General features: G+C 40.4%; 1 protein-coding gene across 2 annotated transcripts in view; it reads left to right on the top strand.

Moving 5' to 3' along the window:
- scfd2 (sec1 family domain containing 2) overlaps positions 1-14375 on the top strand; it is a 233370-nt gene that overhangs the window by 115512 nt on the left and 103483 nt on the right. For both annotated transcript variants that reach the window (XM_063002093.1, XM_063002092.1), the window contains one exon: positions 11739-12015. In XM_063002093.1, the coding sequence (XP_062858163.1) occupies positions 11739-12015 (277 nt within the window). The remainder of the gene's footprint in view (positions 1-11738; positions 12016-14375) is intronic.

The raw sequence follows: 14375 nt of genomic DNA, 5'->3' as shown, positions 1-14375 counted from the left end.
GTCGCTCAACACCTATCAAACTTAAAGGATTCACCAATAGGGCACCACATTTCTGTTGCATTTTGTTTAAAATATTTAAAGCTAAACATTCAGTGTAAGATATTTATTAGTAAAACAAAAAAGGCCACATTTATGTTACATATTGAGTCTATACATAGCATGGAAATTTAGCTATTTGCTTACATTCATCTGTATGCAGCACAGATATTATATAGTTTGGTGTTTATAGATGAGTATAGATTATATATTATAATCAAGTGTGTATTTAGATGTAGTAGGTGAATTAGCTATCTCAAATTGTCTCTAATTATGTAACAAGCCCACTGCTTTGACGACTGGCAACGTGACTCGGTTATGAGATCGTCTACTTCTGCTGTGCCGAAAATGGCTGGCAGATAGCATATGCAGGCGCAGATAATTGGCGTCTCAGTTCCTCTTAACTAACAGTCCACTGCCTCTTGTTGAGCATGAATTTGCTCCAGGTGGAGGTGTTTCTATTTATCAGCGGTCCTGTTTTCTGCTGGGTTATGATGCAAGTGGGGCCAGTGATGGTTAAGGTACTGGACTAGTAAACAGAAGGTTGCCGGTTCAAGCCCCACCACCACCAAGTTGCCACTGTTGGGTCCCTGAGCAAGGCCCTTAACCCTCAATTGCTCATCGTGTTCTGCTCATTGTGTAAGTCGCTTTGGATAAAAGCATCTGCTAAATGCTGAAAATGTAAAATGTAATGCAAGCATAGTTTGTCTTTCTGGGGACTTAGCCCTCACAGTGTCAGCTGTAACGACAGAACCAACCTGAACAGACAAGCTGACCCAGAGCTAGTGTGACCACACACACACACACACACACATACAGTATATACAGTATATATATGTGTGTGTGTGTGTGTGTCACGGCTCTTTGCAGACCTCTAAAGTTTCTTTAGACCAATCTTTTCTTCATGTCTTTATATACATGCGCATTAAAGCAAAAGCCTTCCTTATTTATTTATTTATTTTTTGCATTTTTCCCAATTTTCCTCCCAATCTAGTCGTATCCAATTACTCAATTGCATTACGCTTCCTCTCTGTGAATGCTGGTCTTCCACTGCTGATTGAGAAGAGCGAGACTGTCACATGCCCCCTCCGACACGTATGCAGTAGCCGACTGCATCTTTTCATCTGCACGAGGCGAGTTCATATGCGGATCAGCTTTGTGTACTTAGGTCGTAATTACATAAGTTATGAGGAGTTCCCAATCCGTCTCCTACCCTGTATGTACAACAGCTAATCATTGTTCATGTAGCTGCCCAGCCCAGACGGATGGCAGAGCAGAGTTTTGAACCAACAAGTTCGAAATGTCAGCTCTGGTGTGCTAGCGTGTTTTACCGCTGCAGCACCTGAGCGGCTCTTCCTTAAATTCTTGTTGCAAAGCATCCTATAATAATAATTATTATTATAATAATTACACAAGAATTGATAATATAGTTTTACTAGAAGGAACAGTCATGTATGGAACACAGTGACCTTACTTATGTTAATGCACTGCTTGATTGATTTGTGTACCAGAATAGCCAGTGTTTGTTTAACATTAAAATACTCCCTTAAAACCAAGAGAACAATTATGTTTTAAATATAAAAATTCAGTGGTTGGGCCGCTCAGGTGGCGCAGTGGTAAAATGCACATGCTGCAACCAGAGCTGGATCCCGAATACATGGTATTGAATCCAGCTCTGCCTTACCGGCTCGAGGCTGAGTGGCAACATGAACAACGATTGGCCTGTTGTTTAGTTGGGGGGCGGGACAAAGAGCCGGATGTGGGTCTCTCTCTGTCAGAATGGTGCAATTACGACCTCTGCTGGCTGATTAGAGGCACCCACACAGAGATGAGGAAGAAGTGCTCTTTTACATTTACATTTACATTTTCTGCATTTAGCAGACGCTTTTATCCAGAGCGACTTACAGAAGTGCTTCCATAGTAAACATTTCATTTCTCAAGTATTAGTAAACAACAGTCAAAGAACACAAATCTGCTGAAACCTGTTAGAACAAAGTTTTTTTTTTTTTTGGAAATGGAAGAAAAGTGTTAGTAAAATAAGTACAAGTCAGCTGAAGTGCTTAGTTAAAAGGTGGGTTTTTAATCCTTTTTTAAAGACAGCAAGAGACTCAGATGTTCGGACGGACAGAGGAAGCTCGTTCCACCACTTGGGTGCTAGAACAGAGAAGAGCCTTGATGCTTGTCTTCCTTTAGTCCTGGGTGGAGGCTCAAGTCGAGCGAGACTAGTGGCTCGGAGGTTGCGTGGTACAGAGCGGGGTTTGATTAGACCACGAAGGTAGCTTGGGGCTGGTCCATTTTTGACTTTGTAGGCAAGCATCATTGTTTTAAACTGAATGCTTGCAGCTACAGGAAGCCAGTGAAGAGAACGTAGCAGTGGGGTGATGTGACAGTGTTTGGGCTGGTTAAAAACCAGACGGGCAGCTGCATTTTGAATGAGCTGCAAGGGTTTAATAGTGGACATGGGAGCTCCTGCCAGGAGGGAGTTGCGGTAGTCCAACCGTGAGATTACAAGTGATTGGACCAGAATCTGGGTAGCTTCCCTGGAGAGAAATGGTCGAATCTTCCTGATGTTGTACAGGAGGAACCGGCACGATCTTGTCATGTTGGCTATATAAGACAGCTGGTTATCCAGGACAACACCAAGGCTTCTTACCTCATCAGATGGTCTGATCTGGGAGTCATCAAGAGAAATGACTAGGTCCTGGGTTGGAGACTGATCTCCGGGAATGAGCAACATCTCTGTCTTGCTGGGATTGAGTTTTAGATGATGAGCTGCTCTTAGGGTGTGTTTCTCCGCATGCAACGCTAGGTGGCACAACACTCACCAAGGCGATGTGGGTGGCAAAAATGCATTCGGCTCGCTGCTCATATGTCGGAGGGGATGTGGGTTAGCTTCGATCTCCTCGGTCAGGGCAGGGTTCAGGGCATAGGCAGAGAGGAAGCACGATGCAAGTTGGATAATTGGACGCGCTAAAGGGGGAGAAAAAGGGGAGAAAATGCAAAAAAAAAAATAATTCAGTGGTTAGTTTATGTGGGTCTGGTTGGGTTTGTATAGCATTAAAATCACACTCTAGATTCTTTGTTATAGTAGTAAAATAACCTTTTCAGGGGAACAAACATTTGATAAATGATCCGGAATGATCCGTGTATTGTTGGTGATATCATGTCAGCAATATGGTACTTTACTTTGTTGTAACAATGTTATTATTATACGTGAGAGTGGAGTCAGTGAGAGAGTAGGAACTGTAGGAGGTTGCCCTCTGGTGATGAGGGGCAAACACGATCTCTGTTTCTTCTCACCTTACTTTCATCCCTTTTGACCTCTGTCTGTTCTTTCTCACCCTGTTCACATGTAGCTGAGGCTTTATGGGAAAAATGACCTTGAACCCTGAGTAAACAACCGTGTGTGTGTGTGTGTGTGTGTGTGTGTGTCAGCAGGTTGCTTTATTGGACAACCAAATTAGCTCTCACTCGCACGCAGATGTCAGGTATTCACAAGAACACAAACCTCATGCAGTGCAGCCCTTACAACAAACATCTGACACATCTGTTTAAAGCAGGAGTCTCAAACTCTGGGATATTTTGTGGCCCCCGACATAACGTCAAAGTTCATTGTTAGTGCGGCCCGCGCGGTTTTCTCACATGCACCTATTTTGCCAAGTTGTTGCGCAACACTTTACCCTTCTCATTTTATTATTTTTTTCACTTAGCAACGTATTAGCAACGTCACTTGGCTGAAACGTGATTCAGAGCGACACCAAGTGGAAGGAAAATATATCCTGTCAGCCAGTGCAAGGTACAGAGGACAGAAAGGTGCGATCGCAAAAGAAAACGAATTTACCAAGAACAATTTAATCAAAAAGAGCAAGAATTTAAAATATATAAAACAGACAATGCACTTGATATTAAGAATTAAGAGAGGTGAAGTAACATGGACACCAGAGTTAGCTCAGTGGCGGAGAGATTTGGTAGAGCAGAAGGATGTGTAGGATGTAAACAAAAAGAATAAAATCTAGATCACTTTATTTATGAATGTGAAATGCATAAACACCTGAGAGATAAATTTAATAATGATAAGAAAAACGAAGTGCTCAAAAAAGCTATGAACAATGATAAAATTTTCAAATTCCTCTCAGAATATATAGAAGGGCTTTCTGAATAATATCCCAAACACTCAGGTATTGGGCAGAGGTGGAAAGAGTACTAAAATATTGTACTCAGGTAAAAGTACTACTACTTTAAATAATTTTTACTGAAATACGAGTAAAATTACTAGTCTAAAAACCTACTCAAGTAAAAAAGTAACTCATTTAAAACGTACTCGGAGTAAACGTTACTTCGTTACTTGTGTTAGTAAAAAAAAATTTCTTAACAATGGGTGGGGGGTCTCTCCTGTGTAATGCAAACAGGACAAGTGGATATATTTCACAATAGTTGTTTTTAATTAAAATATAATAAAACATTTAAAACATTTAGGGATGTGTAATGTGTCATTTTAGTACAGAACATCCCATAAAACATTTTCAAACTGTATAACCACTGAAGTTGTTCCGCATTGATTGTGGATTCTATAGACCAGCCTTCTTTTCATCACCAACAAATACCAAACAACAGTCATACTGCAAATCTCGTAACTCAAAACAAGTCACGGTTACAAGTGTTGCGACTTTCACTAAATGTCCCAAAGAAAACCTTCAAGATGTAAGACAATTCTGGGAATAATGGATCTTTGAAGGTTTCTGGCAGCAAAGAGTAGGTAAAAGAAGCCTATGTTCTGAAGAATTGTTCATGTTCTGAACTGTTATTAATAAAGATTGAGATGTTTGGATCAGTTGTACTTTTGTTTGGAATACTTGATGCGGCCCAGCCGCTCCTAGACTCTACCTCCAGCGGCCCCCAGGTAAATTGAGTTTGAGACCCCTGGTTTAAAGTAACATTATACTGGATACCTTGACACTTAGACTAATGATGGATTTAGCAACATTGACAAGTACATTTACACTTTGATTTGACTGTTCATGATGCTCATGTTTTTTGGAATAGGATGTCCAACACGCTTGGACTAAATATTAGAATTATTCTCCTTAATTTTAATGAATATAATACTGCAATCATTCTTTCCCTGTCTCGTTTTCCCAGTTTTTCCATTCCATCTTTTGTTTAAATGAATCCAACAACAAATAACTGTGTTGTGAGAAATCAATGCAAAAGATTTGTGCCCAGTTTCCATTTCACACTGTGTAAGAAGAAAAATGGAGGCCTTGATTGGGGTCTGTGTAAGCAAGTTGCCTCTGGGAAAGAAAGCTGGTTGACGTTTTTCACTTTGATTTCTTCACTGAGGTTCAGTAGAATTTTGTGCTTTGTACAGAATGTGTAAAGTCTTGTGGATAGATGTTGACACGTCTCACATTCACTTAGCTTCATATAACTTAATCAACACATTGTAGTGCGTTCTGTTCTTTATTAATCCCCAAAGTGTAGTAGTGCTGAATCTCTTTAACCTATAAATCTGTAAACGGGGTATTATTGTGAACTGTTCTTGATATTAAAATTGCAACATTTCGCTTAGCTCAGGGGTGTCCAAACTTTTCTTGTAAAACACAGGCCACTTTTTAAAGTTTAAAACAATTCAAACAAACGATTTCACTCACCAGTTTATAATCCTAATAGGAAGATTATTATACATCTTTAAATTAAACATACACACTTCCCTCTAAACTATTCATTTTCCCAGTGCGCCTAAAATCTTTTGTATTCACTGTCTGGTTTTCATTTTTTTGGATGTTTATCTGAAAACTCAAGAACGTTAACTTTAATAGCAGTAACTTTAATATTTTGAGTTGGGGGAAAGAAGATCTGGAGCGTTTTAGATTTGTTTTATGCGATAGCGACACCCACAGTTCAAACAGCAACTCTTTTTTTTTTTTTTTTTCCTTTTTCTCCCACTTTAGCGCATCCAGTTCCTGCCCGTCAATTATCTTCTCACTAATGCTGGTCCCTGCTCCTGATTGGGGAGGACTTTTTCCTTTTTCTCCCAATCTAGTCATTTCTGATTCCCAATTGTGAATCCGCTGTACAAGCTGATCACAACACATCCCTTCTAAAACAGTCTGCAACCTTTTCTTATTACCAGCCAGTTTTGTGTTCCCACACAGACTGTATTGTATACAGTCTCAGAAATCATATATTGAAACTAGAAGAGACCCCGTCTGACCTTCCCTCCCTCAAACCCAGTCGATTATGTTTAAATGGATGCTGAGCCAGGTTGGTGACTCTGCTGAGATTCAAACTCATGAATTCGAGCCCTCCGCAGTGGTGTGCTTGTGCTTTAGACCTCTGTGCCACCTGAACCCCCAATTTGTAGAACTGGATGATCATTTATGACTTAAAGTAAGTAAAGTCTGAAAATGTCCATATTTTCTCTTAGGGCAATAAAGAACAATTATGACCCTGCTTAAAAATTAACAATATTATTAAATATGTAAATACAAGCTGTTAGGATGATCATCCCATTCCCCTGAATCTAACTCCAATAAAAAGCTATGGGATAAGAGGACGAGGAGAGTCCACCAAAAATGACCTTGAAGTCTTGAGAATCTGGAGAAATTTATATGAAAAATAAGGAATATTTTTAGATTCCTCTCTATATATGTTTTACTTTTAATAATCATTATAAGAGAGAACCGACTGCAATTGTTGGCAATGGAAGCCCCCCATTTGTGACCATAGCAGTCTACATTCTTCTGGAAAAAACTTTTACATGCTTTCAGAGTGGGTCTGTGGTAGGGATGCACCGATCCAACTTTTTCAGTTCCGATACCGATCCGATACATATACTTTGCATATCGGTCTATACCGGATACCGATCCGATACCATTGTTGAATTAATAAACCGTATACTTTATCATGTGGGAAAGACTTAAGGCATCAGGATTGACTTAAACATTACTAAGTTTGCAAAACAAAATATAATTAACACAGATATAAATGTACTGAACTGCTATTTATTTGTCAATAAAATAATAAACAATTGTGCAGGACCTTGGCACAGCATTCAAATTCAATATAAAAAAGTAAAAATATTTTCTTAAATGTTTCTTCTTAAAATATTTTAAAATAAATTAAATGTATCAGCTGAAACTGAAGTAGTTACACAAACAGTAATCAATCTTATTTTTTAAATAAGTGTAAACAGTAATTCAAAATAAAATCTAGCAGCGGAAGAAGAACCTGAGAATAAACGAATACCTTGGTACAATACAATCAGTAATCAAACACTGTAAACAAGCAAACATCTCAGCTAGCGATCTCTCTACATAGGCAGCATTTTACGTCATCCTGTGCGCGCTCCCGATAAGGAGACTGTTAGAAATCCTAGATGCCTTAAATTCCTCACTTCTGAGGCATCTTAATATTTCAATGTTATTTTGGCTCAAGAACGAGTGAGCGTCCGACGCTGCCTTGGTGATCAAGGCAATCCCAGCATTCATTGCGGGTCGGGTGCTCTTCTCTCACAGAAAAATAAACATGGCTGACGGGGAGTTATTATCAAACGTAAATAAAATATTACTGATTATTAACTTGTATAAACTTGTACCGAGTGTTTTTATTTGCAAGTTCGAGCTTGTCAGGAAATGTAACCGTTATCGGTACATGAAGGGAAATGTTATATTGACGTTAGCGTGCTGTGCTACCTCAGTTCATTGGTTTTAATGGCAAGATGCTAAACGCGAAACCCGATGGAAGCGCTGTCTAAGTAGCGCGTTCGAATAATATTGACTTATTAGAATCCTCTCTACTGAGGCAGCGTATCGGCCCCATGGATCGGCCTAATTATCCGATACCCGATCTATCTCATTTTGGTAATATCGGGACCGATATCCGATCTTAATATCGGATCGGTGCATCCCTAGTCTGTGGGAATCTTTGCTTAATTAATGGGAAAACAGCATCTGTGTCCAATCCAATAGATCAAAAAGGAATAGTAAAAGGGAATTCCCCAAACTGTTACCACAAAGTTAAAAGTTATAAGTGTTTTTATGTAATTGATGTTATATACCTGTAATCAATAAGTATACCTGAAACACCTGAACTCTGTCTAATTAGCCCAGGTGTCCACATACTTTTGGCCATATGACGTCTTGAAAAAAAACATTCTGGCAAGAAAAAAACATTCTGGCACTTTTTAGATGCATTGTTAGATGCAGTAATAAGAAAGTGTGCCCCACATTTTGCAATACCATAGTAAAATTAGTTCAGTGGATTTCGTATTATACACCTGCCAGCCAATTAGCAACTACAAATGTTCCTGGTTATTTTAAAATTGTGTCAATAAAACACTAGAGATGAGATGAAAAGTTCAGTGCACATGTTGAGTCAGTAACACTTTGTAGAAATGAGGAGTTTAACCCAGAGCAGGTTTGACACAATCTGGTGCAGGACATCTGCCAGGCTTATCACTTCCTGCTGCTAATCCAGTGCAGGGCTTAAAGCGATTAGCCGTGTATGTTGGGGAGAGTGGAAGAAGGAACTGGGGAGCGAGTTCCTGCCTGGTTGGCTGGGCACATATGACTCAGAGTCATCAGTCGTATTCAAAGTGGATGGATCTTCTCCAGAGCTTTGAAGTGTTTCATATCAGGTTCTATCAGTTCAGAACTGAGAAACTAAAATAAAGAACCATTGTGCAGTTCCAGCAGGGTAGTGGCTGCTTAAACTCAAAAAAGAAAAGGAATTTCATAGGAATTAGCATAAGCAGTGGAATACTGGCAGCATTTGCCTGTCTGTGTCTTTATAGGTAATGAAAATTCAAATAAAATCAGTGAGATGGATTCTAGTAAACTGGCGCCCTGTTTCTGTGTTTAATGGTGCTCAGGTGGCACAGCAGTCTATAACACTAGCCAATCTAGGCAGAGATCTAGGTTGTGCTGTCCCCCAGTCAGACATCCATATAGACATGATTAGCTGTGATTGAGTCGGCGGGGTGGGGGGTGGACAAAGCCCTTTGATGAATTGGCAGCCTTTTCAGATTATTCTTGCCTCATGCCCAGTGTTTGCCAGTGGAGCTGGACTCACCTCCATATCAAACCAAAATAAAGATGATCATGATAAACATTATTTTTTTAATTTTCTTAAATAATCACTTCAATCCGATCATGGTAACCGTAGGACTGCCAGGACTGCTGGGAAATGCAAGAATACACATTGGACAAGACACTCACTTGATCCTAGACACTCAGTCAATCCACCTAATAGCATGTTGGACAAAATAAATCTTACCACCAATATCAAGCACTTACTGTTGAGTTTCTACAGGAACACTACTGTATGTATCTATGCAAGGAAAGTCCAAAATCAGTACAAAAAGCCGTTTTTAGGCTCATAAGACTACACCCAACCACAGTGAGAGCCATTATGTCCAAACAGAGGAAACTGTGAGTGAGTTATTAGCAGTGCACCCCTGAGGTCTTAGTAACAGGTCTTAGTTGTTTTTCATCAAGCTTTAGTGCAGGTCTCAGATAGGTTTCAGATATGTGATCCTAAGTTCAGGCAAGTCCGTTTTTCTCCAGAGGAAGTTAGCAAATGTTTTTCTTGGGCCGAAGAACTGTACTGGGACGTGTCTCATTACAACAAAATATTTTTTAAAAAAAAGAAGGATTTTTGCTTATGCAATGTCTTATGCAAACGCTATTCACTCTGCACCTCTAGAGACCTTGTCCTCAAGTGAAATGTGTTCTGTCCTCTGACTTGAGGACAAAATATTTCGATTCAAGTAGTGACTACAATGAAAACATTGAATATACTTTTAAAAACTGCAGCAGTGCTGCTGTGTCTGATCCACTCATACTAGCACAACACACACTAACACACCACCACCATGTCATTGTCACTGCAGTGCTGAGAATCATCCACCACCCAAATAATACCTGCTCTGTGGTGGTCCTGTGGGGGTCCTGACCATTGAAGAACAGGGTGAAAGCAGGCTAAAAAAGTATGTAGAGAAATAGATGGACTACAGTCAGAACTACAAAGTAGATCTACAAAGTGCTCCTATATGGTAAGTGAGCTGATAAAATGGGCAGTAAGTGTAGAAACAAGGAGGTAGTCATAATGTTATGCCTGATCATTGTATATGCAGTAGTAATTTGTTTGCTGACTAAAATTTAACCAGGGCGTCCAAACCTTTGAACCTTTGGGTAATACTGTACTTCAGAACTGATTATCATGTTATGTAGATGCACTTTATGGGTATACAAATATTAACTGTAGCTCATCTGTTGCTCTACATGCTTTGCCCTCTTATTCAATATATTAGTGGATACGGGGACCCACCCCCCCAAAAAAAGGGCCAATATTGAACCTCAATCTGTGTGCAATTCTCAGTGGCAGTGATAGGTCAGCGGTTAGGGTCAAGCCATCAAAAAGTTATGTGTTTATATCCCAGAATGATAAAGCTGACAGCGTTGCTCCTGTGAGCAGGGCTCTGACCCCTGACTGCTCAAATGTATTATTGGATTAGGTTTTGCTTCACCTGTGATCCACTCAGGATAAACATGTCTGCCAAAGAAGTACAAAGTAAAAACTGCTGATGTTCTGTTGTTTCACTAATCTACTAAGTAACGAATGACAAAATCTGTCCAAAAGCATGTAGGCACCCAAATAACATCCATAGAAGTGTGTTTCTCATTATTTTCTCCTCTCATTCCAACACCATGCTCACTCATATGGGGTTGGTTCTTCTTTGCTGCTTTAACAGTCACTACTCCTTGGTGAATACTTAGTTTTGTAAGTGGAAGCCTGACTATGAGCTTTTTGGGCATTCAATTTCTCTATAGCCTCTAAAGTTATAGCCACCCACGCTAGACCAGGTAAGGGCCTTCCCCATTGGGCTGCTGCAAATTATCCTGTATAAATTTTTTTATAACTGATTTGATTTAATACACCTGTTTTTCGTAACTGGAACTAAAAGATCAATCTTCAACTATAAAACATGTCTTAATACCTTTATTCCTCCTAAACCAAAATCTACAGCTTTACACTCTGCATTGAACCAACACTGTTCTGGTATCTAACATGCTCAGATTTGTGTGTCATTCTGCAAAATGTTGAACCATCAATCATGACACCATAAATGTGTGTCCACTGGCCTACAAGTTCAATATTGGCATATGCATTTCAATCCAGATAAATCTTGGCATTTTGCATGGTAACCATAGGCTTGTGTGTGGTGTCTTGGCAATGGAAACCAATGGAAACCCAATCCATTAACCTGAGACAGTGTTGGAGTGTAAGTTTTTGGGTTTTGGGGCCTATTGTATCGCATTGGTTAAGCTGTTGTTGCTCCTAGACTTTCCAACTCACAATAACAGCACTTACTTGGCTGCTTGGGTGGTCTAATATGTTAGCTCACCACAAGAAAGAGATATGAACTCATGGAGTTTAGATATCCCACTGCGCCACCTGGGCACCATTCGGACACATTTAATTGGAAAAAAAATGAGTCATGGAGTGACTGCTACCTTCATTTAAGATTACAGCGCTGCATGCTTGCTCTTATATACGAGTAGGTGTTGCTGTAATAGCTGAACCCATTAGTCAGGGTGTCCACATATTTTTGTCTTTGTAGTCTATCCCTTTTTCTGGAAAAGCTCAGAATGTAAGAATTGCTTTTTTGTGGTTGACTTTTAATTCTTGTTTTGTTTCAGACCCTGGGAGAGTCAAAACTGGCAGACGTCCTAAAGCAGCTTCTTCCTCTAATGAAGCCTCAGAGTTCTGGTTCTGATTCGGCTCCCGGTTCCGGTCCGGGTGATTTCAGTGTGGACGAGCTGCTGCTGCTGTTGGTGTATGTGTACTCTTTGGCTCAGGAGACTTGTGAGAGTGGAACTGAGGATGAGGAGAAGGTGGAGAGGGAGATCATCGGGGTGCTGACACTCTTACTGACCCAGCAGACCACACTGAGTCCTCTAGTACTGGATATCACAGGTACAATAACAGTGTTATTACTACTGTATCACAGTGAAGGTGTTAATCTTTTGCATTCAGTCGTTTCATGGTGTTGTCAATTCAGTTTTCACATTTTTTCCCCACTAGATATTTTGCAGCTATATGGTTTGGGCTATACAGTGACATGTCTGTCCTTATAGTTGTAAAAATGCATAGCTTTAATCACTGGCAATTATAGCACCATTGTTATATTCCAAACCACATACTTTATGGCCATGTAAACACACATTAGCAATGAGGGTCCTTATTGTTTAATTCAAGTATTTCAACCCATCCATTGCTAATGTGTGTAAAATCAGTTACAGTGTATCACAAAAGTGAGTACACCCCTCACATTTCTGCAAATATTTCATTATATCTTTTCATGGGACAACACTATAGACATGAAACTTGGATATAACTTAGAGTAGTCAGTGTACAGCTTGTATAGCAGTGTAGATTTACTGTCTTCTGAAAATAACTCAACACACAGCCATTAATGTCTAAATAGCTGGCAACATAAGTGAGTACACCCCACAGTGAACATGTCCAAATTGTGCCCAAATGTGTCGTTGTCCCTCACTGGTGTCATGTGTCAAGGTCCCAGGTGTAAATGGGGAGCAGGGATGTTAAATTTGGTGTTTTGGGTACAATTCTCTCATACTGGCCACTGGATATTCAACATGGCACCTCATGGCAAAGAACTCTCTGAGGATGTGAGAAATAGAATTGTTGCTCTCCACAAAGATGGCCTGGGCTATAAGAAGATTGCTAACACCCTGAAACTGAGCTACAGCATGGTGGCCAAGGTCATACAGCGGTTTTCCAGGACAGGTTCCACTCGGAACAGGCTTCGCCAGGGTCGACCAAAGAAGTTGAGTCCACGTGTTCGGCGTCATATCCAGAGGTTGGCTTTAAAAAATAGACACATGAGTGCTGCCAGCATTGCTGCAGAGGTTGAAGACGTGGGAGGTCAGCCTGTCAGTGCTCAGACCATACGCCGCACACTGCATCAACTCGGTCTGCATGGTCGTCATCCCAGAAGGAAGCTGACGCACAAGAAAGCCCGCAAACAGTTTGCTGAAGACAAGCAGTCCAAGAACATGGATTACTGGAATGCCCTGTGGTCTGACGAGACCAAGATAAACTTGTTTGGCTCAGATGGTGTCCAGCATGTGTGGCGGCGCCCTGGTGAGAAGTACCAAGACAACTGTATCTTGCCTACAGTCAAGCATGGTGGTGGTAGCATCATGGTCTTGGGCTGCATGAGTGTTGCTGGCACTGGGGAGCTGCAGTTCATTGAGGGAAACATGAATTCCAACATGTACTGTGACATTCTGAAACAGAGCATGATCCCCTCCCTTCGAAAACTGGGCCTCATGGCAGTTTTCCAACAGGATAACGACCCCAAACACAACCTCCAAGATGACAACTGCCTTGCTGAGGAAGCTGAAGGTAAAGGTGATGGACTAAACCCAATTGAGCACCTGTGGCGCATCCTCAAGTGGAAGGTGGAGGAGTTCAAGGTGTCTAACATCCACCAGCTCCGTGATGTCATCATGGAGGAGTGGAAGAGGATTCCAGTAGCAACCTGTGCAGCTCTGGTGAATTCCATGCCTAGGAGGGTTAAGGCAGTGCTAATAATGGTGGTCACACAAAATATTGACACTTTGGGCACAATTTGGACATGTTCACTGTGGGGTGTACTCACTTATGTTGCCAGCTATTTAGACATTAATGGCTGTGTGTTGAGTTATTTTCAGAAGACAGTAAATCTACACTGCTATACAAGTTGTACACTGACTACTCTAAGTTATATCCAAGTTTTATTTCTATAGTGTTGTCCCATGAAAAGATATAATAAAATATTTGCAGAAATGTGAGGGGTGTACTCACTTTTGTGATACACTGTATATAAGATTCTTATATGGAAAAGATCATTTCCTGTTCTGGAGTAACTTTGCACCCATGTGGACATAACCAGGCATATAAAGACATGATTTGACAAGTTTAATGAACTCCAGTGGTCTGAACAGAGCCCCGACCCTAAATCCTGTTAAATGCATTTGGGACGAGTTGGAACATTGATTGCGAGCCACACACACTCATACTTCTCATACCACACACATGCATTAAAATCTTTTGATCCTTCCAAAAATTGTAGAGGCTTTTATAACTAAAAAGAAATGAGCAAGTCTATATTAATGCCCATGTTTGGATAGGATATCCAACAAGCTAATGGTCTGGTGTCCAAGTACTTTTGAATATACAGTACAATGCAATTCATTCTAATGGGTCTATTGCAGTACATAATATACCTTAGCTTTACTTAGTAATTCTCATTCATTCATTTATTTATT

Source organism: Trichomycterus rosablanca, chromosome 9 (genome assembly GCF_030014385.1).
Source record: "Trichomycterus rosablanca isolate fTriRos1 chromosome 9, fTriRos1.hap1, whole genome shotgun sequence".
Taxonomy (NCBI): Eukaryota; Metazoa; Chordata; class Actinopteri; order Siluriformes; family Trichomycteridae; genus Trichomycterus; species Trichomycterus rosablanca.
This window is presented reverse-complemented; position numbering and strand designations above follow the sequence as displayed.